Source organism: Danio rerio, chromosome 7 (assembly GCF_049306965.1).
Source record: "Danio rerio strain Tuebingen ecotype United States chromosome 7, GRCz12tu, whole genome shotgun sequence".
NCBI lineage: Eukaryota > Metazoa > Chordata > Actinopteri > Cypriniformes > Danionidae > Danio > Danio rerio.
Genome location: NC_133182.1, coordinates 56,502,066 through 56,517,337, shown reverse-complemented (window position 1 = coordinate 56,517,337; position 15,272 = coordinate 56,502,066). Strand labels below are relative to the sequence as shown.

The window sequence follows — 15,272 nt, the reverse complement described above, 5'->3', positions numbered from 1 at the left end:
AATAAATGGCAGTGCTTTCCTAACCAAGCTCAAGGAAATTACTTGGTCCACACAACCCTTTGACATGCTGCCCCCCATCTCACACCATACCCTGCCCTTCCCTGCCTGTCTTACCCCAGCACTTAAGTCCCATCCTGCCTAAGGCTAATGTAGCAGGCAGCTCGGGCCTCATCTGCTGCCGACAAGCACTTCAGCCCTCAATCAATAATGCTCGTAGAACTGCTCAATTTCCACCGGGGGGGAAAAAGAGGGGGGGGGGGTAGAAGCAGAGAGAAAAGGCAGAGGTATTTGATTGCCTCTTCAGCTCAATTCCCTTGTCTAGCTCCAACGGTGTGCGTGTGTGACTTATTTTATTCATTCATTCTGTTATACTCGTTGGTGTTTTTACCATGTGAATACCGATTGGCTCTTGTTTCGTTATGTTGCAGCGCTTTCTGCAACACAACATTCGAGAATGGTGTTTTGTCGAGTATGTGTGAATGGCTAATCAGTCTGGTGACACACCTGAGCAATGCCCCTGCCCCCTGGCTGTCATGCATTATAAATCAAAAGACTGTATTTGCATGCATTGTTATTATTAATCATGCCTCTACAGTTGTAGAAAGAAAACCAAAGTGCAGAAAAATGCTAATGAGCCATGCTGACTGTGGATTTTCTATTGTTTGTCTGGACTGTGGGCATAAATAAACATGTTATGCTTAATTATTGATTAGGGACCCAGGGGCATAATAACACAGGACATTCTGGGATGGCGGCATACGTTTAGCAGGTCCCGAGCCCGGTGCATCCCGTCCCATGGTGCTGCATCTTCACATCTATCATAAATAGAAAAGCAAATGTTTCCTGTGTGTGACCTGAAGCCCTCTGAATTGATTTAGCATCTCACCCTAGAGGTGAACGAAAAATATATTGAAATGTTTTGACACCCATTAAAAGCTTCTGTCACAGTTTCACACGATGTCCCCAAATGTTTCTACAACAAGGATGTGATTTGTTAGTTTCTTGTTTCTAGTTGTTAGTCATTCTATACTGTAAAACTTCCTTTTTTGGTGAAAACAATTACACACTTTTTTTTCTCCAAAGAAAGTCAAATGCGGGATAAGCACGATGGGTTAGCACTGTCGCCCAGCTGATAGAATGGGCGTTGTTAGTGGTTAACAGCTGATAGATATGGGCCATAAGGGGCCTTCTGCACCTACTGGTAGGCTCAGAAGGCTGTTGTCATCCGTATGCATGGTTAATCGGCTATAGATCAAATACGCCTGTGGCTGGAAGTTAATGAGAATTATTTTTATTATGTATTCAATTTCCCATTTATTGTATTTTATTAACGTCTTCTCCAACCCCAAACCCATCCGTCACAGTAATGTAAAAACAGATCTGGACTCCATATCTATCAGCTGATAACCATTGATAATGCCCATTCAATCAAGTAATAATAATCAAAGCTGATTTCTCTTCACAAAAGAGATCAAAGTAAAACTACATGGTTGCAGTGCACTTTACTCTTCCTTTTGCTTTTGGAAACATTATTGGTTGGGTTAAGGTCAGTGGTTTGCTGATCTAATGCTGCGTTCACACCAGACGCGGAAAAAGCTTCAAGCGCAAGTGATTTACATGTTAAGTCAATGCAAAATGTTCACACGTCTATGTACGTGCGAATAGCGGGATTTTTCAGCGTCTACCGCTTCTGGTGTGAACATAGTATAAGTGTTTCTCAATGTTTCTGAAGACTACAACAAAATGTACGTAAGTAACATATTTCAGATGCACTAAAAATATAGACATCTGAAACGTACATAACCTATTTAGTGCAATGTATTTCAGGTTTTGCAAAAATGTACTTTCTGTTGCACATTTTAATATGTCAGATCAAAAAAAAAAAAAAACACTTAAGGGATAGTTCACCCCAAAATTTAAATTGTCATTCTGAAAAAAAAAAAAGACATTTTACTTGCTGGAAACCTGTAACCATTGACTTTAATTGTAGGAAATGCAAATACCATGGAAGTCAATGATTACAGATTTTCGTTTTTCTCCAAAATGTCTTCTTTGATGTTCAACAGAATAAAGAAACTCATAAAGGTTGGAAACCACGAGGGTGAGTGAATAGTGAGTAAATTTTTATTTGTGTGTAAACTTTCCCTTTAATATCAGAAATAAGAAGCACATTTTGTCGGGGGAATGGGGGGATAAAAACACACCCCATGAATGATAAATGCGAGGACAACATATCACCATTGATCTATATCATCATTGCATTTTAATGGCTTGTTTAGAATAAGCAGCTTCCCCGTTCATCAGGGTGTCACATTCCTCATCTGGATAAAGTCTTATTTTGGGATATAGACTTCAAACTCAGGGCAATTGGATTATAACTATTGGATAATTTTCAACTAACTCTAGGTTTAACAGTCCCCTGAATTGCCTTGAAACATGCAACATTATTCAATTTGTTTATATAATTGTAACTGAAGAGCAGCTCTTAGTCCCCGTAAAAATGTACTGTAGCATTTTGTTTATATTTCTTTGTATTGCTCAGCCAGAGATGTTGAGCTTGCTAATGGCACATTTGACAGCCGTTTCTCCTCTATATCACTTTAAATTATAGCATTTAATTGCAGTTTATAGCAATAAACATTGTGGCCTTTGCCAACTCACACATATAATCCACTCTCTGTTTTCATGTTGTACTGGTGAAACAGACTGCGTGTGTGCATAATATATTATATTTACACTATTGGAATAGTTAGCCTGTGCTATTCACCAATACTGATTTCAGTCGCAGCTTTAGCAGATTTATAGTGTAGATGTGATTGGATGCTTCAGACTTTGGAGTGCATTAGATTGGACAGAAAGTCAAGTTAAGAAGATGAAGTGCAGAGTTATGTCATATAAATTGCAGATCCTGAGAGATTGTACTTTTTAAATGCATATAACTTACTTATTTTTAGCACACTAGTATATAGATAGTTTTAAGGCTAAATAATTTGTTTTCTTTATTTATGTGGCAATTTTTATTATTATTACTATTATTAGTAGTAGTAGTAGTAGTAAAGTTTGCCTTAGGTAAATCCACTATTGCTATTCTGCATTGTTATTATTATTTTATTATTTTTCCGTGTGTTTATATATATATATATATATATATATATATATATATATATATATATATATATATATATATATATATATATATAATTAGCGTTATTGAAAGCTCACAAATTGACATTGGGCTGCACAAATGGGAATGTGATGGTTTCATGCTTGAGAGCCATTCAGTCGTTAAGTCATCAAAACGATTTATTAAGACTGTTAATGTCAGCATCATCATTTATTGAAGTCCAAATGATGGAAGTCTGTCAGATAAAACAGCTCAATGATGTAAACCAGTAGGTCCAACCATTACTCTGTTAGCATTAGTGGCTACTGTAAATGTATAGCTGATGATGCGCTGTGCTTTATATAAGATAAATGGGTTTGGAGGATGACATGAGGATTCGTCCTACACCCCATGATGCTTTGTGTGAATTATAGGAGGAATTTCTTTAAAGTGTAAAGAGAAAAAAATCAGTGAATTTCAATGTTTTAAAAAACTGGGTGCAATGAGGAGACGTTAAAAATGAGCAAATTAACAGAATGTAAAGAAACTCAGAATTCAAAACATGTTTTTTAACAGCATGAGAAAAGTGTTGAATGTTGAGTTTTATGGAAATACAAGCTCGTGCGGAAAGTTTTGCAGTTCACTGTGGTGAAAGTTTCAAGCTTGGTGATCTCTGACCTGTAAAAATCACATCACATGACTGCGTAAAACCAATCGAAGATTAAAAATGATCGCTCTGTACTATAAATGCAACATATGGACCAATCGTTTGCTTTTTTAAATGTCATCTTGTTTAATCCCGCCCTCTTTTGCACTGTCGTACGCCAGAATTTTGCATGCTCAAACTAGAGTGTGATGTGGCATAATTTTGTCAAGCAATTCTGTTTGAGCAGAAAAAAAGCAATATCTAAGTGTGAACTCTTGAAATAGTTTTTATAGCAGTGTGGGACACATATATGACTGTCAACATCTCAAAAAAATATGTTTTGGTGTTTCGTGACCCTTTGACAAGAGAGCAGTGATTGAACTCTAGTAGAAATATCTCAACCTCCCTTTTTTTTCCCTTTTTCTCTTAAATCGTCCCGCCTCTTTTCTCTGTATTTTTAAGTGTTCTTATACATATAATATTAACATGATGTTACAACTTTGTTGAAAAGAAAAAAATATGCATATGTAAAATGTATTTGTGCTGATGTAAAAAAATATAATAAAGAAAAAAAAGGAAGTGAAGTAATGTGTGGTTGGCTCTGAGAGCGAGAGAGGGCCGCAGATGTTGGCGAGGTGCGAGTGGGACAGCGCCTGGGGTAATTACATTAATTGACACTTCACCCCTCACGCACACACCCGTCCCTGGGGGCCAATCAGAGGCTGCTTGGAGAGCAAGGGGCTGGCCTGACACAGGTGCTGCCTGCCTTTGTGTTATGGCCGTAATTGCAGTGGTGATATTTGCTCGTGCGTGTTTCTCGCACAGACACACATTCTCTGAAGCCCATTAAGCCTACAGGTCCTATTGAGTGTAGCGTTCCTTTGAAAGCATCAGGGGTGCGGGATGATGTCCAACACAAATGATGAGAGGACACGTGGAAGGCAAGCCCTCTGGGACCTTGGCGTGTGTGTGTGTTTAATGGTGGGATTGGCCGTCTGTCACTGAATTCGCCATGCATTATGCTTTAATAACCATGTATGAGTGAATAATTAATTTGAGCTGTTTAATATTCAGTGCTGACGATGAGTCTGCAAAGACTGTTCTCAACTGAAAATGATGTGGAGATAATGTAAATATATATATATATATATATATATATATATATATATATATATATATATATATATATATATATATATATATATATATATTTACATTATTTACAGTGCAAATATCAACTATTATTTAAAAATCGAAGCATAATTAATAGTAAATTACTGAAAATGTATAGCCTACTACAGCATGTTTTTTTTTAAATGTCATATACAGTGCTCAGCATTATAAGTATTTCTCATTTGGAAAATGAATATTTTCTCCATTTCTCAGTAAATATAGACAATCTATTTTGTTGCATTAAAACAAAACAGATTTAGTAAACAGACATATTTATAAAAATAATATTTTAGTCACCAAACATATTTAGAAATTGAAAGTTAATACAATTAAATGCAAGCAAAATATTGCAAAAATAATTTACAATCTACAAAATTTCAACTACATTTTTCAAAAGAAAATTTTGTCTCTCTTAATTTTTCCTTTTTTAAAATAGTATTTAATATTTTTCTGTAAAACAAATGTGGGTGTGCTAGTTTTTGTACCATTATCGTGAGTTATTTTTGTTAGATTACCAGTTTTGTCTTCAGTACTGACTAATCTAATGTACATGAGCAAATATAATATTGTATAGCTCAGTGAATATAGATAATATATTTTGTTGATTTAAACAATTTGGTGCATATAATGGTCATTAAAATAAGAGTGTGATCACCTGGCATTTTAAGAAATAGAAAGTTAATACATTTAAATTCTAATAAGATGTTGAAAATGCAAAGTACAAAATTACAACTGAATGTAATATTTATATTTTATATTTAGTATGATTTATTTATTTTGCTTTATATATATATATATATATATATATATATATATATATATATATATATATATATATATATATATATATATTTTTTTTTTTTTTTTTTTTTTTTTTTTTTTTTTTTTTTTGCTTAATATTATTTCTTAACAAATGAATTGGGGTGTACTGTTTTTATGATGAAGTTTTGTTAGATTAATTCCAGTTTTGGTTTGGTATTTATGTAAATGTGTGTTTACAGGGGTGCCCAAACCTTTTCTAATAAAAGGCCAAAAACCAAACTTGATTGAGGGCTGTGGGCCGAAGTTAAATATACACTGTAAAACCCAAAAAGTTAAGGCAAATCAAACCGTTTTAGGAAACCAATTGCTACAGAAGTTCAAAAACTAATTCATATGAGTACTATGAACTTAATCCATTTGAGTAAACGAAGCAATTTGAGCACAGTAAAACCCAACAAATGAAGAGAACTCAAACTGAGTACTTCAAAACTCAATAAGTTAAGGCAACTCAAACCATTTGAGGAAACCAATTCCTACAAACTATTTGAGTTAAAAACTAATCTACATGAGTACTCTGAACATTGTGCATTAATTTTCCTCTGTCTGTCAACAGTATTTACTTGGGATGTCCTGATCAGGTTTTATTGCCCTCGAGTCATGTGTTTGTGTTTGTGTTTATGTGTGTGTGTGTGTGTGTGTGTGTGTGTGTGTGTGTGTGTGTATGTATACAGTTGAGGTCAGAATTATTAGACCCCCTGTTTATTTTTTTCCCCAATTTCTGTTTAACGAAGAGCAGATTTTTTCAACACATTTCTAAACTTAATAGTTTTCATGATGACAGTAAATAATATTTGACTGGATTTTTTTATGACACTCTATACAGCTTAAAGTGATATTTAAAGGCTTAACTAGGGTAATTAGTTTAACTAGGCAGGTTAGGGTAATTAGGCAATTTATTTATTTTGTTTGTTCAGTAGACTATTGAAAAAAATATATAGCTTAAAGGGGCTAATAATTTTGTCCTTAAAATGGTGTTTAAACAATTAATAACTGCTTATATTCTAGCCGAAATAAAACACATAATTAAGGCTTTCTACTGAGGAAAAAAAATTATCAGACATACTGTGAAAATTCCCATGCACTGATGAACATCATTTAATAAATATTTAAAAAATCAAAAAAAATCTACCTTCAACTATATATATATATATATATATATATATATATATATATATATATATATATATATATATATATATATATATATATATATATGTATATATATATATATATGTATATATATATATATATATATATATATATATATATATATATATATATATATATATATATATATATATATATATATATTTATTAGACATTAATACAGTTTAATATTTTACATGGTATATTATACACCTGAACGATTGCACAAAAAGTGATTCATATTCAGAATGTTACTCGAGATGTAAGATTGAGGTTGGTACATTATTTCATGTTTTGGACATGTTCCAAACTTAAAACTATTGGAGAAATATAATACAAACTATTAGTAAAATTGCCAATGATAACCTTTTACCCGATCCAAGATTTATGTTACTGGGGGATGAATCAATTCTTCTGTTCGATCAAAGGAAAGATTTACGTTTAATTAAAATGGCTCTGATAGCAGCAAAGAAATGTATTGCTATACATTGGAAATCAGTAGAACCACCAAGTCATATTGTATGGCTAGGAGAACTTTCTTCTTATGTTCCTGTTGAAAAAATCATGTTTAATCTTAAAATAAAAACTCTTTCAAGAGTTCACACTTAGATAGTGCTTGACTATTTAAGCTAGTTTGGCATGCTGTCCCGGGAGAGAACCCTGAGCTCGGTGATAGATGAGCCCAAGGCTCCCGCCTGGTCAATAAGCATTAGGAGGGATATGAGATCAGGTAGTTCTCGATAGCTCCCAAAATAAATCACTATTGGCGCTAATTTGTAGTATGTGCTTGTGACTTTAACTTTGCATGGTTTTTTTTAGGTGTGGGAGGAAACCGGAGTACCCGGAGAAAACCCACGCGAACACGGGGAGAACATGCAAACTCCGCACAGAGAGTATCGGTTGGCTCAGCTAGTGTTGAACCAATGACCTCCTTGCTGTGAGGCAACAGTGCTAGCCACTGAGCCGCCGTGACGCCCGAACTGAGGAGGAGGGAGAAGGGAAGGATGGGGGGGTTTTCCAAAAACGAAGATGAGGAATGGAGTTTAGGCTGGATATTTATATTAAATTTAGAGTGATCCGATTGGCTAGTTAGTGAGTAGTGATACGGATCAGCTGTAGTCAATTCTATCACGTGCTCCTCTCGAAATTAGTTTGGGAAACTTCACTTCAAGAGTTCACACTTAGATAGTGCTTGACTATTTAAGCTAGTTTGGCATGCTGTCCCGGGAGAGAACCCTGAGCTCGGTGATAGATGAGCCCAAGGCTCCCGCCTGGTCAATAAGCATTAGGAGGGATATGAGATCAGGTAGTTCTCGATAGCTCCCCATAAATGCCATTGTGTCGGGACAGCAGCCGTGTATTCGAAGAACGCCCCCCAAAAGGCTAGAATTGCTATATCCGGCTGCTGGATATAGTGATTTGAGAAGAAATTAGAGAGGTAGAGGAGATGCAGGCTTGTAAGAGCCTTGATGGGAAAAGATGGGACTCTATCTCCGATGGAGGTAGTGTAAAAATAGGCAAATGTTATGAAATAATGTATATGTCCGCATGCGGGCATATAATTATCTATTCATATGGGCATATATCCATATACGCACGTGTGCTGTGTTTTTTTTTTTTTTTTTTTTTTTTTTTTTTTTTTTTTTTTGAATATGCACATATGAATAGGTAAAATAAAACAAATTAAGCTCGTGGAGTGACTCGTGCTCGTAGTCACAGTTCGGGAAGAGCTTAGGGGTGACGGCACTAGTGAAAATGTATATGCGCGGCGTAGGCGCACGCGGCATATGATTATATTATTCATATAGGCATATATTTGTAGGCATGTTGCGCATTCCTCATATATGCGTATATAAACAGTCAAAGCAAAATAAATAAACAAAAGAAGCTAGGGCTGGTGGGGGGGGGGGGCAGTGACGTGACTCGTGCTCGTAGTCACAGCTCGGGCAGTTGAGCTATCAAAGGCTGGTTCTAGAAGGAGTCGGGAAGGGGAAAATTTGGCCGATGGAGACTCCTACTAGAGGAAAAAGGGGGTTTTAAGCTCTGGGACCGCTCCTGCGGTGGCCAGAGCTTAGGGGTGACAGCACTATGTAAAAAGTGTATATATCCGCATGCGTGGGCGCATGCGGGCATATGATTCTGTTATTCATATAGGCATATATTTGTAGGCGTGCCATACACACTCCTCATATATGCGTATATAAATGATCAAAGCAAAATAAGATAAATAAAAGAAGCTAGGGCTGGTGGGGGGGGGCAGTGACGTGACTCGTGCTCGTAGTCACAGCTCGGGCAGTTGAGCTATCAAAGGCTGGTTCTAGAAGGAGTCGGGAAGGGGGAATTTTGGCCGATGGAGACTCCTTCTAGAGGGCAAAAGGGGTTTTAAGCTCTGGGACCGCTCCTGCGGTGGCCAGAGCTTAGGGGTGACAGCACTATGTAAAAATTTATATATCCGCATGCGGGCATATGATTCTGTTATTCATATAGGCATATATTTGTAGGCGTGTCATACACACTCCTCATATATGCGTATATAAATGATCAAAGCAAAATAAATAAACAAAAGAAGCTAGGGCTGGTGGGGGGGGGCAGTGACGTGACTCGTGCTCGTAGTCACAGCTCGGGAAGTTGAGCTATCAAAGGCTGGTTCTAGAAGGAGTCGGGAAGGGGAAAATTTGGCCGATGGAGACTCCTACTAGAGGAAAAAGGGGGTTTTAAGCTCTGGGACCGCTCCTGCGGTGGCCAGAGCTTAGGGGTGACAGCACTATGTAAAAATGTATATATCCTCATGCGTGGGCGCGTGCGGGCATATGATTCTGTTATTCATATAGGCATATATTTATGTGGGCGTGCTATACTCGCTCCTCATATATGCGTATATAAATGATCAAAGCAAAATAAGATAAATAAAAGAAGCTAGGGCTGATGGGGGGGGGCAGTGACGTGACTCGTGCTCGTAGTCACAGCTCGGGAGTTGAGCTATCAAAGGCTGGCTTCGCAGGAGTCGGGGAAGGAGGGAGGAAATGGAGACTCCTCTGAGCGGGGTGGTGGTGATGCTGGGAGGGGATTGGCGGGGGTGGGGGTGGGGGGGGATAGTTACGTTATGGGTTGGTATTATGACTCATTGACATGGTCTTCTGGGCTTCTTTAAGATGACTTTGGCTTAGGCGAATGTATGACTTGAAGGCATCAGATGTCCACCTCCCCAATGTCTGTATATGCTGTTGAGATAGTCCTCTATGAGCTGCGGTAGTGGCGGCTCCGATTCTAAATGAGTGGCTGGAGTATGGTTCTGGAGAAATGCCAGAAAGGCGAAGGACTGCTTTAAGGTGTTTTTGAAACCAGAAGCGTGTTACTGGGCGAGATAAATCATCTATGAAAAGGGGGGAGAGAGGGGTGGGATTGAGAGTTTTTCTGTAGTGAATGTATGCTAGGAGTGTTTGAAACGGGAATGTAGAGGAGGGGATGTCGAATATGTAAATTAGGTGTCCTTTGTGTGATTGATCGGTCTTGCTTTGCTTGATGAGGAAGGATATTGTTTCCCCGTCAACCAAAGTTAGATCTGATATGGTGGGGTGGATGCTGGGCACGAATTTTGAAGTTATAGAAATTTCGGAACATCTTAAGAATCCGAAAAAAGAAAGTATGAACATAGCATCCAGGGTACGATCTGTGTGTGTGGATACATAGCCTTTACGAAGGGTGGAGATACATTTAGACAGTATATGGTGTGTGATGGGCAGCCTAGAGTCTGGGAGGGAGGGGTGGGTTTTTTGAACGCCTTTAATAAGAAGGCTGGTTTGCGAATTTGCTATAGCATCTGAAGTAGAGCCATGAATTAACTTGTGAAAGAATTGGATGCCACTTAAATAGCTTCTGATGGAGCTGGCTTGTATGTTTTTGTATGAATGGAGGTATGTGATGAATGAGGTAATTGTAAGCAAGGAAAAATCTGGAAATGATGTGTTGTACAGGAAATGGAAATGTTTGAATGTATTCCATGCAGTAAGATATGTTTGTAAAGTTCTAGGAGCAACAGCATTTAAAATAAGGGAGATGGACGTCTGATGCAGGTGATGCATAGGGTGGTTTATAGGAATATCATCTCTGAATAAGGAGGCACTGGATGCGGATGTAGATCTGCTTCTGGTGCGAGCATTCGAAATTTCTGAGATGATGAGATTCCTGATGGTATTGGAGACGGGTGGAGGTTCCAGAGCTGGAGCATTCTGAGGGATGGGAAGAGGTACGGCAGTGGCTAGGGTGAAGGGGGGGTGAGTGGAAGAAATGTTAGTAGGGAGAGGAGGATGCGGAGGAGGGTTAGTATTAGATGCGAGTGCTTGGTGGAGGGATGAAGAGGGCATGAAAGAAGGAATATTGGAGGGAGAAAAAGAAGAAGAATGAAGAGGAGCATTAGTACTGATATTTGTAGGCTCGTGTGAGTGGATGAGGTTGGTAGATGTAGATGGAAGGTTGGAAGGAAGAGAAAACTGTAAGGGATTAGTAGCAGAAAGATGAGGACTGGGAGTTGCGCTAGATTGAGGAGCTTGTGGCCAGAAGAAGGTGGCGTTGTTTTGCTGGGTAGTGTTAATGTCTGGGTTATTGTCCTTGGTTTGATTAGATGTGGTTCCAGTAAAGCTCCTATTATCTTGGTGGTGTTGGGCTTGTGGTTTTTTGGTGTTCTTGGTTTTTCCAGTTGCTTTTCTTGGTCCGGGTTGGTTAGAGGCTGGCGGAGAAGCGCTGTGCTGGGGATACGGGGCGTGGCGGGAGCGAGTGTTCCTGAAGTTCCTGGTGGGCGGAGTCGATGAGGTAATGGATGTGTACAGTTTGAGGAGTTCAGTCTTATTGCATCGGCTTGGAATGGAAATGCCGGCGTCTGTGATGCTTTGGCGGAGTTCGTTTGCGGTCATGTTCCTGTTGATGGTTGGTGAAGATGTTGCGGAAGCGTACGAAGAGGCTGGTGAAGGTGGATGGAGATTTGTAGCATACGGGGATGAGGATTGAAGACGGCGAGATAACCTTGTTGCTGTTGAACGGATTGGCCTTCGGCCTCTTACTGTAGCCTCGGGCTCAAGCTGGTTCCCACTCTGGGTAAGTTGATGCTGGTCCTCGGCTGAAGTTTCTAGGATAGCGCCGCTTTCATTAGCTTGGTGGAGATTGTTGTTGTTGTTGTTGTTGTTATTGCTGCTGCTGGTGGTGGTGGAGAGCGTTTGGTGCTTTTCCATTTTGCAGATTTTTTGCTTGCTTGAGTCGCTAGCTGTTTCCGGGTCTTCCAAAAACGAAGATGAGGAATGGAGTTTAGGCTGGATATTTATATTAAATTTAGAGTGATCCGATTGGCTAGTTAGTGAGTAGTGATACGGATCAGCTGTAGTCAATTCTATCACGTGCTCCTCTCGAAATTAGTTTGGGAAACTTCACTTAATGTTTGAGAAGACTTGGGGTAAATTTATTGAATATATGAATAATTTGGATGTTACACTGACTGCAAATACGGATGGAAAAGTATGACACTTCGTTGCTTTAACCCTTTATTAGTCATTATTGTTTATTTCCTCTTAATTTACACATCAGCTTGATGTCTCACAAGTATGTCTATTTAAGTGTTCTGTCTTGTGAGGGTGGGAAAGGGGTGGATAATGTATACTGTGTATACATGTATACTGAAATTATTCTATAAATTATTGTGAAAATAATAAAAAATATATTGATAAAAAACTATATATATATATATATATATATATATATATATATATATGTGTGTGTGTGTGTGTGTGTGTGTGTGTGTAAAGACACCACAAAGGAGTCTTTTATATGGTGTTATTTTCTCTCTTTTTTTGTCTTTACACGTGTCTCACCTGACCTGCCCCTATGTGGTTTGTCTTTTAGTGTCCAGTGTAAGGAGTACCGGGATGTTTTCAGACGTGTGACCGCAGTAGTGGAGCAGCATCAGAAGCTCTTGATTCCTGGACAACCGCAGCTCAACATGTGTGACCTCGCTGTCATGGTGAGAACATCATCACTAATGGCAGGAGATCCTTTCTGCAGATCTCCTTTAACATAGAAAGTGAGCTTTATAAGTCTTCATTTAGCATTTGATTGATTCTTAACAAGCACTTTTGATGTCAAAGGGATAGTTCACCCAAAAATGAAAATGTACTTACCATTTACTCAAACATTCATTCATTACTTGTTATCTGTTGAACACGAAACTAGATAATCTGAAGAATTCAGTATAACTTTGTGTGTGCGTTTCTGTGTGTGCTTGTGCGTGTGCTCGTGTGTGTGCTTGTGTACTAGTGTCTGTGTCCAACAAAAGAATGAAGAACCTCAAACAGGTTTGGAACAACTGTAGGATGAGTATAGATAGATAGATAGATAGATAGATAGATAGATAGATAGATAGATAGATAGATAGATAGATAGATAGATAGATAGATAGATAGATAGATAGATAGATAGATAGATAGATAGATAGATAGATAGATAGATAGATAGATAGATAGATTATTATCTAGATTTATTAAAAAATTTTATTATTATAATTTTTATATGCATGTTCTTTTTAATGTAAACCTTATAAATGTATTGGCAGTACATTTTTAACATTTACTATGCCAATAAAGCAGTTATTGAATTGAGAGAAAGAGATAGAATGATATAAATTTTACCTCAGTGTTTTTTTTACCTTAGTTTCCGTTTATTTAATAAATGATTAAACCTTTATTATTATTATTTTTCTCATAATTGGCAATACACAAAAAGACCATCTTTTCTGCCACTGCAAATGTGGATTTAAATGGCAGATTGTGTTGATAATAATGGAGCAACAGCGACCTCAAGTGTTGACTCCGAGTTTTGCACGAGCATATTTTCATTGTTTGGTTTTTGTGTTTGTCCTCAGAACTGGACTCCTCCTGGCTGTGAGCAGTTGGGCAAATGTCTAAAAGCACCGGAGTCTCAGCCATGGAAATGTGACTGGCCACATTAATCTGTTTACTCATAATTAGTTTTACAAACATGTCTCTAAAATCAGAACTCAGTTCACAAAACACATGATTTGTAAGGCATTTATATGTGTGTGTGTGTGTGTGTGTGTGTGTGTGTGTGTGTGTGTGTGTGTGTGTGTGTGTGTGTGTGTGCGTGCGTGCGTGCCTTACACAGGGGTTTAATGAAGTGTTTTTACTTAGAAAAGGGAAATAAAACCTTTTAATTATTTAAATACGATATTATTTATCTTTTCTTCTGTTGAATACTATACAAATTTAAGTCCTTTAGAGTTTAATAAATAAAACTGAGTCCATTCCTTAATTTTCCTTCGACTTAGTCCCTTTATTCGTCAAGATGAATAAATTCATGAACCGCCAACTTATCCAGCATATGTTTTACTGTTTTACACTGCGGATGCCCTTCCAGCTGCAACCCATCACTGGAAAACATCCATACACTCTCACATGCGTGCACACACACACACACACACACACACACACTATGGCCAATTTAGTTTATTCAATTCATCTGTGCCGCATGTCTTTGGACTGTCGGGGAAACAGGAGCACCTGGAGGAAACCCACATGAACACAAGGAGAACATGCAAACTTCACACAGAAATGCCAACTGACCCAGCCAGGACACAAACCAGTGACCATCTTGCTGTGAGGTGACAGTGCTAACCGTTGAGCCACAATGTCACCTAAAACTGTGTCCATCTGACAGAAGAAACAAAACTAAAAAAAATTTGTTTTGGTTGTCCTCTGCAAAAAAGTAAACACACACACACACACACACACACACACACACACACACACACACACACACACACACACACACACACAGTTATCTTTATGGGAACTTCCTATAGACTTATATATTTGTTATACTGTACAAACTGTATATTCTTAACCCAAGCCTCACAGGAAGTGATCTGCACATTTACATTTTCAAAATATTTCATTCTATGTGATTTATGAGCCGTCTCTCTTATATGGAACAATAAAAATGTGGCAACAGTGGCACAATTTACTGGTATTGCTATACTTGTTGGGACATTTGGTTCTCATAATGTGAGGAATACAAGTATACACTAATTATTATATATATGTATATACATATGGATATGACAAAAAGTAAAGTACTGTATAAATGCATAAGCTTTCTGTAGTAGTGTCGATATTCATATTAATACTGCAGATGGACTTAAGTAGATTTGAATGTTGTTAATTAATTCATTTTCCTTCAGCTTAGTCCTTTTATTCATCTGGGGTTGCCACAGCGGAATGAACCATCAACTTCTCCAGCATTTGTTTAACACATCGAACTCCCTTCCAGCTGAAATCCAGTACTGAGAAACATCTATACACACTCGACTCATTCTCACAAACA

The 15,272-nt window shown here is 37.8% G+C and overlaps 1 protein-coding gene across 1 annotated transcript in view; it reads left to right on the top strand.

Annotated features, from left to right (window-relative positions):
- The window catches only part of galns (galactosamine (N-acetyl)-6-sulfatase), a 90,343-nt gene extending 76,146 nt beyond the window's left edge, over positions 1–14,197 (top strand). The window contains exons 13-14 of the mRNA NM_001080641.2: positions 12,780–12,897; positions 13,795–14,197. Coding sequence (NP_001074110.2) covers positions 12,780–12,897; positions 13,795–13,881 — 205 coding nt within the window. The 3' untranslated portion in view covers positions 13,882–14,197. The remainder of the gene's footprint in view (positions 1–12,779; positions 12,898–13,794) is intronic.
- The last annotated feature ends 1,075 nt before the right edge of the window (positions 14,198–15,272 follow it).